Raw genomic sequence first — 17,996 nt, forward strand, 5'->3', positions numbered from 1 at the left:
TTAACTCTGATTTCAATCATCAGATCGGCGGGCCGGGTCTTACCAGGTCTGAGCACCGGCAGTTTTTTTAAGGGGGTCTCGAAACAGGTCTCTATCGGGCTCTGTTTTCTGCCCTGGCACAGGGTGTCAGTTTTTTTTTCCAGACTGCAGTGACAGCAGGCACATAGATATGCGCATGGTGAGCATTGTAGAGGAAGGGAAATCCTTTAAAGATGGTCCTTTTCTCTCTGGATTTCCCTTCTCTTTTTGAAACTCAGGAGCAGCACCATTGTCGTGGTGTCACCAGGGCTTTAAGTGGAAGTTTTTCAATATTATATACACGCCATAGTTGCTGCTTATTTATCTTATGCAACTAACAACCACTTACAAAGCCAATAGTCCCGACTTGTAGGTATGATGTAACTTGTTGTATCATATATCAGGACGCACTGACAAGAACAGCAAAATACAAGTTGGGCGGCACACTGTGCTGAAAACAGATTTTTATCTTACGTGTTTTTAAGCCACGCCTTTAATTACATTGACCACGCCCCTTTGAGAGACCCCCAGTTTTTTCATCCCACTTAAAGCCCTGTTTGTCCCTGTAAATGACTGTCGATGCCCATCACTTGCAATCAGTCATTGGCAGATGAGCTGGTACAATAATTGTAACCAGTATTTGTTTTAATTTGTACAACTCAGCAATATAAAAAATAAAGAATGAAAATGAATCTGAAACAAGTATTTGGAATGCAATAGGTCTCGCATTTCCGAGAGTTTAAGCTATTAGCATTGTAAATGGCAATGCCTTTTATTTATGTTTTAAAAACCAACACATAACTAAAAGGCATTCTCGTTTACAATGCCAATAGCTCAGACTCTGGTAATTGCGAGACCTATTGCATTGCAAATGTGTATTTGTTTGGGTCAGAGGTGGGCGTGCCACCTTCTGGAGCAAGCATTGAAAGAGGGAACAGACTACTCTAAACAAAAGCACACTGAATGAAGCTGTATGGTGGCCATGTTTGACATGCACCTCTTTACTATGGTTGTAACACAAACTCAGTCCGAAGACGCTTCAGAAATTCCAAAGGTTGCCGATCTAGAAATATGTATACTAAAAATCCAAGCAAAATCAGAATAATTATTAGAAATTGTGCGTGGTTTAATTGTTCCAATTCTCAGTTGATTGCGAATAATAAGCAGAGTGATTACAAGCATGACAGTATGTAATACAGCCGTTTACTAATCAACAATATCAGATAAATCTATAGCTTCGATATTCCCGTCTCCTCTTCCAGCAAGTGTGGCATTGCCAATTCTTCGATAGCAGCCCCCGCATATGGCAATGATTGCAGATCACGAAGATAAACAGACATTTCCGGGCTGTAGGGCAATTGGCTGACATGCAGATAGACAATTAGATAGGGGTGGCCATATACTACCATTGGTTGTAATAGCCATCTTAGTACAGGTAGTCGTAAAAAAGAAACATGAGCTCGTAGCACGATTGGCTGCTAACACAGAGCCGTGCATATGATTGGCTGCAGTTATATGGAACCCGCCCCACCAGTATCTAAATTGCAGTTGATTGAATGAGATTGGCGTCGCTCCTGCGCGCTTTCATGTGTATGTGCATTTGATTTGGTGAAGTGCCTGTCGGTCAGCGCCTCTCTTTCGTCGTTGGCTGCAGCCGAAATTGCAAAGTCGCCATAGGGCGGGCTCCACCACTGTCACTCGGAGGAATGCCTGTGACAGGGAGCCGGCTTGGGCCCGGGCACTGTAGCCGAGTCCGTGTGAGGAGGGAGGGCCGCGGGGACTGAGGCTCAGCATGCAGCTGTCACAAGCACAGGGCTGCCTGCTACTGTGCGCGCTTCTTATCGGCGGCAGTGCTGCTTCTCCTACCCCCGGGTCGTCTCCCGGCCCACCGCCACCTCCAGGCACACCGGCCTCCTCCTGGGCACCTGAGCTGTCGCCGGCTCCTGATCTGCCGCCACGTCCAAGGACCCCGAGTTCTACCCTTTCCACGGATCCGGCAGGACCTCCGATATCACCGGCACATTCAGGAGTTCCTGTCCCGGAGGCCGCAGCCACGACCCCCGGCGGACCGGCCACTGTACTACCTCATGGGGATGAGGGCTCTTTGCTGACCCCCACGGCGCCCCGTGCCCCAACCGTAGCCTCGGATCCGCACAGCATCTCCTCATCAACTGTCGAAGCCGCCCGGACTTTCCCAGAGGGTCGTGGCTTAACTGCCTCCTTCATACCTACTCACAGCAGCTCTCTAGGCCCTCACACAGTGTCCTCAGAGGACCCCCACGCAGAGAGATCGACAACTGAGAGCCCCGGTGAGTAGAAGCGAAGGCGCTGCGTATAGTGCCAGAGTAAATACTGGGCTAGGAGGCAGAGGGGTTAATCCCGAGGCTCATGTCGCTTTGGGTTTGGGATGTATGTCTCTGGCCATCACTAATGACCATTCCAGTCGCTTTGGGTTTGGGATGTATGTCTCTGGCCATCACTAATGACCATTCCAGTACTGAAAATCAATGTTGCTACCCCCCCTCCCCCCACACGCCGTTTATGAGCTGTTTGTGTGTAAATCTATTTAGAAATATCTCCAAATAACTTGTTATAAACTGGCGTACTGTTGGTCTCATATTCTCGATATATCTCAATTTTCCCTTTGCCCACTCCTCCAGCTGTAGCTGCTTCTAATGAACACGATGCTGTAATAACATACCGTGCATGTGTAAAGCGCACAGTCACGCCATGGAGCATCCTGGTCCCGAATAACAGATAGTTATTGTTGTCCAACGCAGTGGTTCTTATTTTATCGACATCGAGGGATAAAAGTGTGAGTGGAACGTCTTGGTTTTGAAAATGTGACCTTGAGGTCAAACAGACTCCTGGAGTGGATGCTATAGTCCGCTGAGCCTCTAGACTTGGCTCTGCACTTTCTTTGCACAGTGTACAGCAGTGCCGCGCGCGGTGCACCCAGTTTTGCACTTATTGTCTCAAAATAGAGCAAGGTGCTCCAGCTAATCTCAAGGCTCCTACAGAAAGATTCTAGATGGACTCCAGATGCTGTCTGAGTAATGGTATCCTTAGCAGTAACACAGCATGTTTCTATGTTTCAAATGTGGTAAATTTTACCACACTTTTCTCTTTCTCTTGTACTTGTGACATAGTAGGCCTCCAGAAATCATACAAATGTTACTAGATCTGCAGGTCTAGTGATTTAAATAATCTAGTTGACCTATTTGTAGTGCCCTTGACCCGTAAACTGGTTACAAATGTTGTGATTGTGGGCAAATAATGTAATTAATTGAGCTGCCCTTTTCTTCCTTATCACATATGAGAGAACCTTCAAATGTACATGTTCAGTATGTCTTCTGTACACAAATCTTTTGTTTGATTTAGTAGACTGAACTTTCCATATATAATACAAATCTAGGCACATATAGGATACACATGACCCCTGACTTGCCTCTTAGTTCATTAACTGCATTTTCATCAGGACAGGGGGCAAGAATGTTTCTCAAATCAAGTTTAAAAACTATCACTTTTAATAAATACGTAACTAAAGCGTAAAATGGTAGCACACTGTCATTTGTAATCAGCAGATTTTACATTGAAATGGCCACAATTTCCCACTGACATGCAGCTTTACTGATAACATTATAAGTGTACAAACATTAATGTTTGGAAATAGATTTTCTGCAAATATGTGCCACTTGCACATCACCAAGTTAAAGGGCCCTGGTTTAGTTTGCTCCTATTTAACTATTTGTTTACATTACACTTCTTGATTACATACATTTTGCTTTTGTAATTAATGATATATTTTGAAATATGTGTAATATTAATTTACAGGCGATTTATTTAAATGTTGTGTTAGAGAAAAATGACTGACATCTTCAGACAGCTTACTTGACAAAAACCTCTTACTCTAGCAAGAAAGAGAAAAATAAACACTACTTTTTTCAAGCAGCAATTAATTGAAAGACAAACTGACATTTTTATAACAATATTGTGGGCCCAAAACGTGATATGATTGTCCCCGATGTCGAACGGGCTATTGAAGCTGCAATCACTCTCTCTAAGAATAACTTTGTAATTCTGTGGTCAGGCGACTTTAACATCCAAGCCTGCAGATATGCCCGGAAGGGGATATGTGGTCACCACGAGGATTATGAAGAGGGTGGCATTATTTATGCCAATCACTTTCCGCATAGTAACTATGGCAGCGCACTGAATAATCTAATAGCCAAGTTTAATCTGGAATTGCTTGATTGTACAAAAAACAACAATAATGAAATTTGTCCAACTTTTAGGGGGAGAGATGCGCATACCAATATTGATCACATCTTGGTGTCCAGTGGTTCCATTTTCACCAATGTTTGGGTAATAGAGCAGCCTGTGAGTGATCACAATAGCATCTCTGTGGAGTTAATGGGTTGGGGTCAAAAAAGTGTTGTGAAAGGTAAAGCAGTTCACGGGATTTCCGCCGAAAGACCAAATGGTACAAGAATCAAGTGGATTAAGATTGACCCTAATAAACTTACAAAGGATATTCTTGGTAAATGTACCAGAGAGGTTGAATACTGCCTTGCACCTAATGTGATAGCACCTGAGGTTCTTTCCAATTTTATGAAAATTACATGCACAGTTGAAAACTCCCTGTTAAGAAAAAACAGAAGTGGTAAAAGAAACAAAACTGCGTGGTTTGATAAACATTGTGCCGAGACCCTGAATAAATTAAAAAGTGTACTTAATACTAAACCAAAAAATAAAGAAAGAGTCAGAGAAGAACGTACTATTTATAAACTGGCCCTGTCAATTAGCAAAAGGGAGCTACAGGACGAGGCCTGGAATAAACTTGATATGGCCGCTGTAACTAAAAACCATAAACTTTTTTGGGAAACGATTAATGGCCCATTCCTAAAGAATGAAAATACCCCTGAGGTCAGTTCCCATGTCAGCTGTCTTGCATGGATTGCACATTTTTCTGAGATTTTTTAACTCAGATCTTAAATTTGATGGGCTTACTGTATGTTTTAATTGGAAGAAAATGCACTTGTTTTTAACCCTAAATGAAGTGACAGATGCAATTAAAAATAGTAAGGGTGGTAAAGCACCCGGGCCCGATGGGGTACCCATGGATTTTTTTAAGCATGAAATAACATTATGGGCCCCAATCCTAACTCGTTACTTTAATGCAGCGGTGGAAGATAAACTACCCCTGACATGGGGCCAATCAATTATTATACCCCTTTATAAAAAAGGATCAAGGTCAGAGGCAAGGAATTATCGTCCAATCTCTCTTTTGGACTCGACAGTTAAAATCCTTAGTCGAGTCCTTTTAGTGAGGTTGGAAGCCTGGGTCGAGGAGAACAACATTTTGTCCCCAGTGCAGTATGGGTTTCGTAGGGGACTGGGAACAATGGAGCAGTGCGTGAACCTGGAACTCATAGTCGGCAAGTATACTAAAGCCAAATCTGGTAACCTTTTTTTATGCTTTGCCGACTTGAGCTCCGCGTTCGATCTGGTGGAACACGCACTGCTCTGGCCCATATTACTATCAATGGGCGCCCCTACTGAAATTATCCATCTACTAGCTCGCTTGTATAGTGATTTATCATGCAAAGTAAGGTTTGGAACAGATGGTGAGTGCACCCCCTTCTTTGAAGTTAAGAGAGGCATCCGTCAAGGATGCGTACTTGCCCCTTTACTATTTTCACTTTTTATTAACCATGTGGATACATTTTTAAAATTGATTAAATCTGATGCCCCAACTATAAATGGTATCCCCGTCCTTTTATACGCGGACGACGCGGTCCTCCTTTCTAGGACACATAATGGACTACAACAATTAATTGACCAATTCCATATTTTTATTAAAAACAGAAACTTGAAAATTAATAAAGGAAAGACTGTTACTATGGTTTGTGGTAAGAACATTAGGAAAAATAAATCCTTTTTCCTAGAAGGACAGAAACTAGAATCTGTTAATAGTTTTTGTTATTTAGGAATTACCTTTTCGGGAAATGGGAAATGGATTAATGAGCAAAATAGTGTCCTTTTTAAAATGGCTCGGAATACAAACTGTATTTTTAGATTTGCTGCTAAGTTAGGGGATCGCAGAATTCGTGAAATGTTAACCCTTTTTAATGCCAGATGCATCTCCTCAGCTATATACGGAGCTGGAATATGGGGGTATGATGCACAGTGTACCAAATCTATCCAGGTGAGGGAGAATGTGTTTTTAAAAAGATTAATCAGTGCTCCAGTCACGGCTTCAACGGAGCTAATACACAAGGAATTAGATATGTACTATATCAATGATCTAATTGCCCTTCGTCCTCTATCCTTGTGGCGCTCAATATGGGCAAAAGAGGAAACCAAGTTTACGCAGGACGTAATAACAGATTGTATCAAACTGGATCGCCGTTCGAACATTCCCTGGTTGAAGCATATACACCACTGGTATAAAATTTTATATGGATTGGACATTTACAATGAATTAATAATGGACCCCATTTTATCAAAGCGGGAGCTGAAGGTCTCGTTTATGAAATTTACAGAAGAGACCAGGATGGAAAAATATACTAAACAGAGTACATTCATTTTTTACCAGCAATATAATATGAATGTAGGTTTTCATTCTCATTTCGCAACAGTTAGTATTCCTTCCCACCGATTTGTTTTAACCCGCCTCCGCCTAGGAATTGTGCATCACCTTGTGGCTTTTCCTGAGCCTAAAAAACCTGGAACCTGTGTATGCCCATGTGATGGCAAATCCAAACAGGGCACGTGTCACTTTATGCTGTCTTGTACTTTTTATACTTTTTTAAGGAAATATTACTTGAAACCCATCTTTTTAAAATACAATACGCATCATCTACAAACAGCAATGACACTAGTGTTTAACCTAGAGTCCCCAGATGTATGCTTTTATGTGGCTACTTATATTTTAAAATGTATCTCTGCAAGAAAATCAATTATCATATGAGTTCCTCTAGCTGCTAAATGTATTATGCACTTTATAATTGATGCTGCTATATCACGTATTTGTATTTTGCACACATATGTCCGTTGGACTCACTGCTGCTACTATTATATTTGTCATAGGGTTGGCTTATCACATGAATTTTATTATTGTTTTAGTTAATGGTTAGACTATGTGCTGCTACTCGCATATGCACTTTAGAATTGCCAATTTGCACATTTACTAAATCTAGAGACAATATTTAGCACTTTAAATTGCATATTGCACATAATTAACGGTCGTAGGATTGCTAAAATTTTAAACTAATAATTGTACGACCTAATGATTATGCTCTATTGATACTGCTAAAATGTCCCATTATGAGTGCTATTATGTAAGATTGTATTTCTTTTATTTCTTTTGGATAGCCTAATTTAGTATTGTGTCAAATTTCTCTTAAATGTATGTTGCTACATGGTTGTATTTTTTTACAAACCGAATAAAGCATCTTTGAATTTGGCATTTGACTTCTTTCCTTGAACAGACAGCAAATGTGTCAAGATAAAAACAAGATTTAATAGTATTTTTATTGCTCATTCACTTTCTACATGAACAGAAAACCTGTTCTTTTCAAGCCTGAATTTACTCGCCAGATGGGACTAGTAGGTGCTAAAAATAGCCGACCTGATAACATTTTACTCACAATTGCGAGTGGGCGAGTAGATATTTCAAGGCCTGTATCATAGTTTTAGATACATTTGGTAATGTGTCGTAGTGCCCCTTCCTTTTGAGTAAACTTTGAACCCTCTTGCACATCCTGAACGGTTTTCAGCTTGTGTGCAGATAATACACGTCGTTAAGATCACTCTTGCTGTCTTTTAGGGATGCAGTCAGGTTGGCATTTTTATTATTTTACATTGGAATTTGTTTTTGTGTACATATGCCCAAGAATATGTAAAACTTTGTGCTTTTTACATTTTTGATAGATTCTTACAAAGGTCACTCATCCTGCAGGTATCAGTGCTCTGTAGTATAGCAGTACGACCGCTGTTTACAATATCAAGCATCATTTAGTAATTTAAATGGGCTGGTATTGAGGACTTTCACTCCTCTGTACAAATCCAGTGCTTTTAGTAGGAGAGTACTGGCACTTAGTTGTAAACTGGTATCCTGGAGTAGTAAGTACCAACAGTTCTATAGTTTAATTTCAAGCACCGAATGACAGAGTCAGAAGTAAACAATCCTCACCATATAAAAGTTTTAATTTTTGTGTGATCTGAAACCTGTAGAGAACTAATCAGGAGGGGGGGGTACATGGGAAACAGACATGAGTTGAGGTGACGATTGACGCCATGTTAAGGGAGCAAATAGGAGGCAGTGGCAGTAAAATAAAAGTCATTGGAGGTGCCTACAGCCTCTGCAATGGCTTGAGTGACCGCGTAGAGGGTGTTGTTTTTTTTGTTTTTCATTTATAATTATGCAGGCACCTCAGGTGCTCTTTGGCACTGGATAACCTGATGGTCGAAACAGCATGTTTAGGTTGGTTTCCTTTGTATTTAATAGACACAGATTTAAATTATATTCTGGCTTCCAGCAAGAACCAATGAAGTTCTCAAAATACCTTGGTAGTCTATTAGTATTTTTAGTGCCTGAAATGAGTTTTGCTGCAGTGTGAATACTGCTTTGATGGATAGTAAAACGGAAACGGGGGTGCCTGCCAGAATAGATTTTTTTTTTCTCAGAGATCATTTTGACTAGATCAAGTCATATACAACCGGCCTAAAATCTGAGGGGCGGAGGAATGATTTCCTTTTTTTTTTTTTTTTTTTTTTTTTTTTGACTGAATAAAGTATGGTTATATAGCATTTATACTGCATACTCAAGGTCAGATACCCTGGATACATTTCAGTTACCACGTATGAACAGGGATTTATTATGGCTAGTACTAGCACAAAGCCTTGAGTATTTAGTTCAGCCAGCCAATCTTTGTTAAATTTCTAGTCCCAAGGCAGTCTAACTAGGATGTATTCAGTTTTCTCTGGATTCAGCTTTTAGAGTTTTGATGACAGTTATGCCGATATGAAGGGCAGGTTTTCAGTATGGATGCTTCGCATAGAGATTTTTGAGAAGATTTGAGCACTATCCATCTACATATTATTGTGTCGTGAGCGCTGCTTCCTCCATCAACATTCTCAGTGGCTCCGAATAGAGATTGAACTTCATATGTTAAATAACGGATTCTTGGGAACACCACGCACATCAGTGAGCATCATAAAGGGATGACTCCTCACTCTGACCAGTTGTTTGTGACACACGAATCTCCAAAGCTTGATTTAGCCTATTAAGGTATCAAATGCTGATGATAAATCTAAACAGATAAGGAGGCTTGCAGTAAAGATCTTCTATGATTTTTTTAATGTTGCCATTTCTTTGCTGCACATCGTTGAAATCCTGAATCTTACGGGGCAAGCAGTTCATTTTGTTTGATGTGGGCGATTGACTAGCTGGATTGTTGCTTGCTTCTTGAAAATGTTGCCCGTCAGGCATCTGTGACAGATGTTTATATGCACATGTATGCACATGCTGCATTGTGTGTGTGAATATATAGGTGTGTGTATATATACCACATGGGATTCTGGGACATGTAGTCTCCCTTCATGCACGGGACGCTGCACAGGTGTGCTGGATCATCAGAGGGCGGTGCGGACTCACAACAGCGAGTTCTTAAGAGGCAGAACTTACCAGCTGAGTGTATCTCATTTGTGGAGGCTTTGGGCGCTGACGACGGCAAACACCGGCCAGAAATGCATCCGCCACTTCTTTCATTAAAAGGCTTCCAACTGTTCCCCTAGGGTCTCTGCTCTTCTTCATTGGGGAGGAGTTCTTGTGACAATTACTTGTGCGTTAGCCAGAGATGCACTTCAGAGATCCCTGCTTCGCTTGGGCTAGGACTTCACTGGCACGGACTGCGCAAGCTTTCTGCTGTTATTTTTTCAAAGTTATTTGAATGGTCCACGTCCGCCTTGGAGCCGGGGGAGATTTTATTGCGGTAGCGAGGTCAACCAGACCCCGCGCTGGGCTACCTGCACTGTCAGCGCACCCCCCGCCATATGGACCCCGCAGCATCTGAGGCTGAGGCAGTACAGGGGAGCTGAGGAGGTCGTTTTGGTGAATTGCAAAGCTGGAGAATCAAAATCATTTCATTTTGTTTTTCTTTCGTTTTGGGCGCACTTTTGCTGACGATCCTGCCATATGCACATTGGAGTGTGTCATCATTCCTTCCCCCAAGCAACACCATCCCGAGGACCTACCACATGGGATTCTGGGACATGTAGTCTCCCTTCATGCACGGGACGCTGCACAGGTGTGCTGGATCATCAGAGGGCGGTGCGGACTCACAACAGCGAGTTCTTAAGAGGCAGAACTTACCAGCTAAGTGTATCTCATTTGTGGAGGCTTTGGGTGCTGACGACGGCAAACACCGGCCAGAAATGCATCCGCCACTTCTTTCATTAAAAGGCTTCCAACTGTTCCCCTAGGGTCTCTGCTCTTCTTCATTGGGGAGGAGTTCTTGTGACTATATATATATATATATATATATATATATATATATATATATATATATATATATATATATATATATATATATATATATATTCTCATTTTTTTTTTTTTTTTGCAGTGCTGTAATTTTGCCATTTTTTGGGCATCTTGGAACACAGTTTGTTTTAATTAGATGTATTCATCCTTCCGCACCAGATATTGGAAAAAGAACTCCTAATTCTCTTGGCTGTGTGATTGGATGATGTCCTTATCATAAGTCGGTGTATAGTACAAATATCAATCACTAACTTAAAACCTGATGCATTTTTTTTCAGAAAATGATTCCCCTTCCTTGTGTGGTTTGATCAAGAGAACACTCTTCTACCCATCTGCGCCAAACTTTTACCTCAGTCTGCGAAAGCATGTTCAAGTGTCCACCAACGTTAGCCAAGTTATTGTTTCCCTAACATTCTGCCAGAAGCAAAGCAGAAGTCTCTGGATGACTTCATATTTTCTGCAACTGTTTGAGCCAGAAAGCAAACATTGGGGTCAGTTCAGGTTCCAGCAGGTCTGATCTCTTTTCTAAGAACAGATGTCTTCAGGATTCCATCTACAGCTCTTTATATTACGTTATCACTTTCTCTTTCCTTTTATTTCCAATTTCTCAAATTTTTTTTAAGAGCTTGCTAATTCTCTGATTAAGAGTAGAGAGGCAGTGGGAACAGAGGATTGTAAGCATTGACATGGCCTCTTCCTTGAACTCAGCATGGCGGTCTTTCTGATGCAACACTGAGTCTCCAAAGAGTGGGACTGGAACCTGATTTTACTGTGCCTTAATGTACTTGGGTCGTGGCCGAGTCCGCCCTTTCCCCATATGTTTGAGGCATGTGCCGGGTTTGCTTAGGCCGCAGACTTTTTCATCATATATGGTCCTGTAGGATTTGGCAAGATAAAGCCAGGGCTGCTGTCAGACAGGATGTGAGGTATGGTGACATGCACATGTCCTCTCTAGTGAAACTGGTGCCAAGAGCGTTCTTTGGAATTGTTGCAGTTGAGCGAAAATCTGAGAAGTAGTGCAGTGATTTACTAATCCCATCCCAATGGTGGGATGATGTCCTCCCTTGGAGGACAAATAGCCAGAGTCTGTTGGGGGCATAGAGAGTGGTGAAGTTGGCCAACAAATGGCACAACTACCACGTGTCCAAAATTCTCTGTTTAAGTGCCGGTCTGGAGGCGATGTCGAGGAGAATAAGCAGAGCACTACATAAGGCAGGCGGGACATCTTTATGCCAAATTCTGACTGCTGCAGGGGCGTGCAGTGTTTACAGTGAGGTTGGTAAACCAGTGTCCCAGTACTTACACAGACAGAATTTAATAATGTCTGCTTCTTGATATGCAGAACTCTAATATACACATTGAAGCCAAAACATTCTGGAGAAGGACAAGGGCCTTGGTGAACAAATGAAGGTTAAGACAGCACAATTGGTGTAGCTCAGAGTTTTGGAGATGGATATTGACAAAACTATGGCTTGACAAGATGATGATTTAGAACAATGCACTATCTTGGCTCAGAGCTTGTGCTCGGACCTGCATTGATGTGAAGGTAAAGGATCTAATTTAGTTGATGGGTTTCTCTGTCACAAATTTGACGGGTATTCCGGCCGCCTTATTAAAAGTGCATTATATCCAATGTTACTTGTAATCCGGCGGACGGGACATCCATCACAGTTGTGATGGCATCCCATGTCCGCCGAACTTTAAATGGGTCCAAAAGTCTCTTGAAAATGGAGGAAAAGACTCATTTCTTAGAATTAAACCCATTATCCCTATTGTACCAATTCCACTATATAATTTACTCTCATCATCTATAACGAAAGGCCTTATTTAGAGTGGGGCAGATGGATACTCCTTCATAAATGTGACGGATGTCCTGTCTGCCTTATTACAGGTGCCATAGGATAAAATGCACTTGTAATAAGACAATGGGATATCAGTCACCTTTGTGATGGAGTAACCATCTTCTAAACCAGGTCTTTCGTTTTTAAAGTGCTGTGGTCGTGTGCTGCTGTAGTGTTAGTCTGTCAGTCTCTTGAAAGCAAATGTGACTGCCTCTAGGTCAGTCTCTCTACCCATTTATCTTCTATTCCAAATTGTCCGCCCATCCCACAAGAGACCAGCCATCCTCATCATCCAGGCACCTCAACTGACTGGAATTTGGCTGGTCTATCAGGGCTTAAAGCCTTGAATCTCTTCCTTCATGTTATTATACTTAGTTTTATAGTTTCAAAATCTGTACTTGTTCGTGACTTTGTAGGAAATGGAAAACTTATATCTGTGAGCATGCATACATTTCCTCGTAGCACTAACTACCCAGAGAGATTTTTTGTGCTAACCAAATTGCTTAAAATATATTTATTATCGTAGTTTTTGAAACATTTTAGTCAAAATTCTGTTTAAATTGTTACAGATATTCCGTGCGGAACTGTTAAAGAGTTTAGTGGTTTCACAAGCACGCATCAGCCATGATCTGTTCCCCCCACTCTTCCTCGCAAAACGAATTTAGTTTGTTGCCACCATTTCCCATTTGTTCAGGAACGTTCCCATAGATCGAAATTCGTTGGTCTCAAAACAGTCCATTGTTCTTTTCTATAAAAACCCTTTCTTCCTTAGTGGCCGCATCCTACTCCCTCCCACTGTGGTGTAATGGCACTGAATATGCCTTTTCAGTCCTGAAACCCTTCTGTCTCGAGGGAGGGGTTGAACTGGGCTGCAAGTGACTTTGGAAGACTTCTCAACTCGGCTCTGTTTTTCAAGTTTTTTGGGGTCTCCAAACTTCGCCAGCATTCATGGAGCCCTGCACTGCCTTTTAAACTTCCGGTTTTTTTAAATTGCCGAATGAAGAGATATGTAAATTGACATGGCTAATGAAATTGAATGTAATCTCCAAACGTGCATGATAAACTAATGTGCATGTGAAAGATACAGCCAGTGAGAGAATTAATTTTCAGTTATGAAACCATACAGGGAAATTCATTCATGGCTAGGACATCTTCACTCGATAAAACACATACATGTTCTAAAAATAATACGCATTATTTAACAAGCTGGCAGGTGAGGAAACCACACCTAATACACATAAACACATATTAACTTGGGGTGTGGATTAGCTATAGATAACCAAATCCAAACGTGTTACGTAATGAGTTTCGGTGTTCTACACATAGGCTTGGAAATATGCCCATTGCAGTGATTGTTCATTACTTTGTTATCTCACCCCTTTGGGCACTGTTGCCATTGTTGGGTCTGATGATTAACGTTCGTCGTTTGAAAAAGTATACTTGAAGTGCTAAACCTTTCTGTAGAATTCATAAGATGGATATTCTTGCAGCCTCTAGGATTGATTTTCTGAACTTGGTTCTCCGGAGTAAGGCAAGAGTGGTTGTTAGGATATTATCTCATGTTGTATTCCTTGCTTTAGCTACACTGGGAGAATATCGAATGTTTAAAGAAGCAATCTCAGCCCATTAAGCAATATTTTTGGCACCTCGCACATACTTTGTCCCTTTCCCTTTATGATATCCCCACTTCTAAGCAAGTTTCTACTTTGTGTGCAAACTAGGTAAATTCCTTTAACGGCTAGGATATAAAAAAAACATACTGTTTTGCAGCACCATCCTCTTTAGTTTTCATCCAAATTTGTCCTGAAGCATAGTTCTAATTTAAACACGAATTCAAGTAAGCAAAATACATAAATATTTTGTGGAAATCCAACTTAGTTATATGTTGGAGAAATCAACTCAAATATTTTCAGTAGTTTAGAATGAGTGTCAGAGGTTTAACTATTGCCCATTTTCTTGAAAGTAATTAATCCAGTAGCTATTTATTTAATTTACTGTCCCTGTCCCCAAGGGAGTTCAGCAACCGGCGGGGTGGAGGGGCGGCTATACTAATGCCAAGGGTTTGCTTGGTCTAAACAGATGATTGTGTTAATAAACATCACAGTTATAAAATGAACTACAGTTTTGCATAGATTTATAATACGCAAAAGAAAAAATCAGTAAATCGAGGATGCTCTGTCTTAATTGGTAAACTTGCTGTGAGATTTTCTGCCTCTTCCTAAAAGACTAACGTTTGTAGTGGTCTACAGGGCACAGTACACAATCCAGGTGGAGATTAGCATTTTTGATCAACTAGAATCCCAACAAGTGTTTTAGGCCCCTTAAAGAAATTGACACATTTTTTGGGTATTATGACACTTAAGTATTAAGGCTTCTCTTTGAAAGAGTGGAACATCTGTAAAAGCGGGTAACATTGAAAATGCAGTGTAAAAGAATATTAAGGTGTCTAAACTCATTAATGCAGATTGAATTGCTTTTATTATGCTAATTAAAATTTTGATACAAATGGAAGCTTGACATGGTTTGTAATTGAATCAAACTTCTAAATTTAGAATATGGAGAATGTCTTGCTGTCATTTGTTTTGTTTTTCTGGCCGAAAAAGTGCCCCCACCAATAAAGATGTCTGCAGTGCTTTAGACCGCTTTTGGGACACCATGTGCTACACAGAAAGTTATTGTTCCATTAATAAACCTCACTATAAAAAATATTGATAAAAAGTTTGCTTCCGAAAGCGCGTTTTCAGATCTAGCAGTCCAACTCCTATTGGTTCTAATGCAGTTGTACTGTAACTTCGTACCCAGTTGGAGCGAATAGACATTTTTGTTATCTGCTAACACATGGGTATTAAAAGAACATGATTTGGTTACAAACAAGTTGTCTGGAGCCTAAATGCCATTTTCTTAGTGTCTTTTTCTGCCTACTACTTTAAGCAAAGAGTTTTTGAGTTACTTATGCAACTGAAGAAAGGCCTCAGTTTTTCATGTTTTCTCTTGGATCAAATGATAGTGCCTCATTGCAGTAATTCCAAATTATGCACAACGACATCAAGGAGAAGTGCCAAAGTTGCTTAGGCTACTGAGAACCCAGGGGCACATAAAGCGGGGGAAAAGTAACATGGTATGCATGGCATGTGAAATTGGAACCGACTCTGTTACATAGAAAGTTTAAAAAAGAGGGTCACTGCTGAGCCAATGACATGGACTGAAGTATGGTGCTTTTTGACTAAATCAGTCATTAAATGCTCAGTTTGCATACAGTCAAGTGTCAAGGTAAAAAAAGAAAAATATTCTGGGATGTTGTTGAAGACAGATTAATAACTGATAAACGTGAAGATAGTATAGTTTGAGGAGGAAAAGAGAAAATCTGCTACAGTAGTTGCTAAAATGATTTCATTACTGAAAATGTCTTGGGCGGAAAGGATGGGGCTTGCTGTTTTAATTTGACAGAGTAAAATCTAGGGAAGTGAGATAGGGAAGTGAGATATCAATTCAAAGAGAAAGAGTGAGACTCGTTTTACTGTATTGCACCTTTTATACAGCCCGTCTATGCTATGACTGGCACATGTCATAGAAAATGCATGTGGGCAGCGAGCAACACTGCAGGGGAGTGACTAGATGGACATTTCTTGTTTTATTGGAAGCCTGTGTGGGAAGCGTTTTAGTGTCTTGTGTGAATGGTCACCAGAAGGGTGCTCTTATCTTCAGAACATAGAGCCTAGCAGTGTGATAAGGAGGGAGTGTTGGAAATAAATGTGAAAGCCTTATAATGTATGCATATGATTGTCATAAAAATTATTAATTCATATCCATACTGTTTGCAGCAGTTGGGTCAATTAATCTATAAAGTCATGTGCATGTGGGAGTAAGGATAGGCAAGGGAAAAGAAGAGGTAACAAAGTGCAGAGACACCTAGATGGTCTGATTATGCAATGTCTAATATTGGTTGGCTATTGTGGTTGTTATAACTTACAATAATGGTCTCATTTATTGTCCTCCAGTGTGCCATCTGTATGCAGCAGATTTCTTCAGCCATTGGTTGCCGGTCCATTTTGTTACAAATTGTTTGATTAAGATGGGTTGTACAATTTCGTATGCTACTGTGTCCTACGTCTGTTGTGGGTCCTTTAACTGGGCTGCTGGAATCTGTAGGTGTTAGTAACTTGCACTTAATTCAGCCCATCAGCTATTTAGCGGTTACTAACCGTTTCCTTTCTAGTTCGTTTATTATAGTTGTCTGGCCTCTCTACTGGTTGCAGTTGCCCATCAAGGGTCACATTGATGCTTACCGATACAACAGTTTCTGTTAAGTTTGTGTGCCACTGTTGGTGATTCTGCCTTGCTTATGGTCAGCCATCACAGGATCCTTTTGTGGCTTACTTAGTCTTTTGATCGCTTTATGACAGTCTCTCTTTTTGTTCAGTAACTGTCAGCTCGGAATGTAGCTTCCATTCTCTGATTGACTACCTACACATCATTGACCAGCCTTATAGATTTCAATACACTACAGTCTGTGTCTAAAAGATGTGCTGCCTACAGCTAGTTCACCAGCTCTTTAGCGTATTGTTTCATACACACATGCCTCTGTGTGTATTGAGTACATCCAGGGGCTAATTTATCCTGTTACAAGAAAATAAAATATCTCCCACCGTTTAACCCCTTCTGTGCTGATGACGGCTCCCGGTCATCATGAGTTACGGTGGGCGTGTGCTGATGACGCCCGCGCGCCGTCATAACCATGCCCGCGATCGGAATGTCCAGCACCAGCGCGGAATTCCAGCCGCAGCCAAGGTGTTAAAGACACGTGCTTTTGCCAGACACGATTATTGCCTCTACCTAATCATCATTAACTTTTGCTACGCGCCCTGTATTCCTCATATGGTGTTTGCACACGCACAGCTGCTCACCAATTGGCAGTCAAGTCAAATAACTTTATTCGGTTATTAAAAATAACCATAAAAGCATATTACATTAAGCATACATTGACTCGTATTTACAAGAAAATTATTTTTTAAAAACATGAATCGAAATTGTTACACCTATACCAACTCATATTTGCAGGAATTAAAAAAAAAAAACATAGATCAAAAAGGTTACAAGCAGAACATACTCACGGAATATTAAAGAATTTTTATAGAAATATAATTTTTTTTATTGTTGGCTAAAAATATATCTGACTATCAGTAGCACTATTACCCCTCCATACTTTTCCTGAATTTGAGAGCTAATTTTAAAAAACTACATACAAATAAAGTGCAATCGCAACTTAACAACTGGAGGTAGTAAAGTGCTGGTCTAATTTGTGTGAAGTTTAGTTTTTTGAGGCAAGGTTTTAAGAATTGCCTCCGTGGTATATTATAAAAAGCCGGCAACACTTGACTGCGATGAGTCCCCCTAGGCACGGCCAGTAGTAAGTGAAATAAATCCATGCGGAACCTAGTCAGCAGGAAGCGATCATAACTTGACATGGGCCATGACAGGTACGGTTCCATGAGCATAGATGTTTTTAATAGCACATGTTTCCGTACACTTCCTTTCATTAATTCACCATCCTCCCTGGCTGAATACCTAGAGGAGATAAAAACCTTCTT

At 40.8% G+C, this 17,996-nt stretch overlaps 1 protein-coding gene across 1 annotated transcript in view; it reads left to right on the forward strand.

Annotated features, from left to right (window-relative positions):
* The first annotated feature begins 1,697 nt into the window (after positions 1-1,697).
* The window catches only part of MEGF9 (multiple EGF like domains 9), a 280,573-nt gene continuing 264,274 nt past the window's right edge, over positions 1,698-17,996 (forward strand). Inside the window, exon 1 of the mRNA XM_078642182.1 lies at positions 1,698-2,327. Coding sequence (XP_078498308.1) covers positions 1,811-2,327 — 517 coding nt within the window. The 5' untranslated portion in view covers positions 1,698-1,810. The remainder of the gene's footprint in view (positions 2,328-17,996) is intronic.

Source organism: Lissotriton helveticus, chromosome 5_1, assembly GCF_964261635.1.
Source record: "Lissotriton helveticus chromosome 5_1, aLisHel1.1, whole genome shotgun sequence".
Lineage (NCBI taxonomy): Eukaryota > Metazoa > Chordata > Amphibia > Caudata > Salamandridae > Lissotriton > Lissotriton helveticus.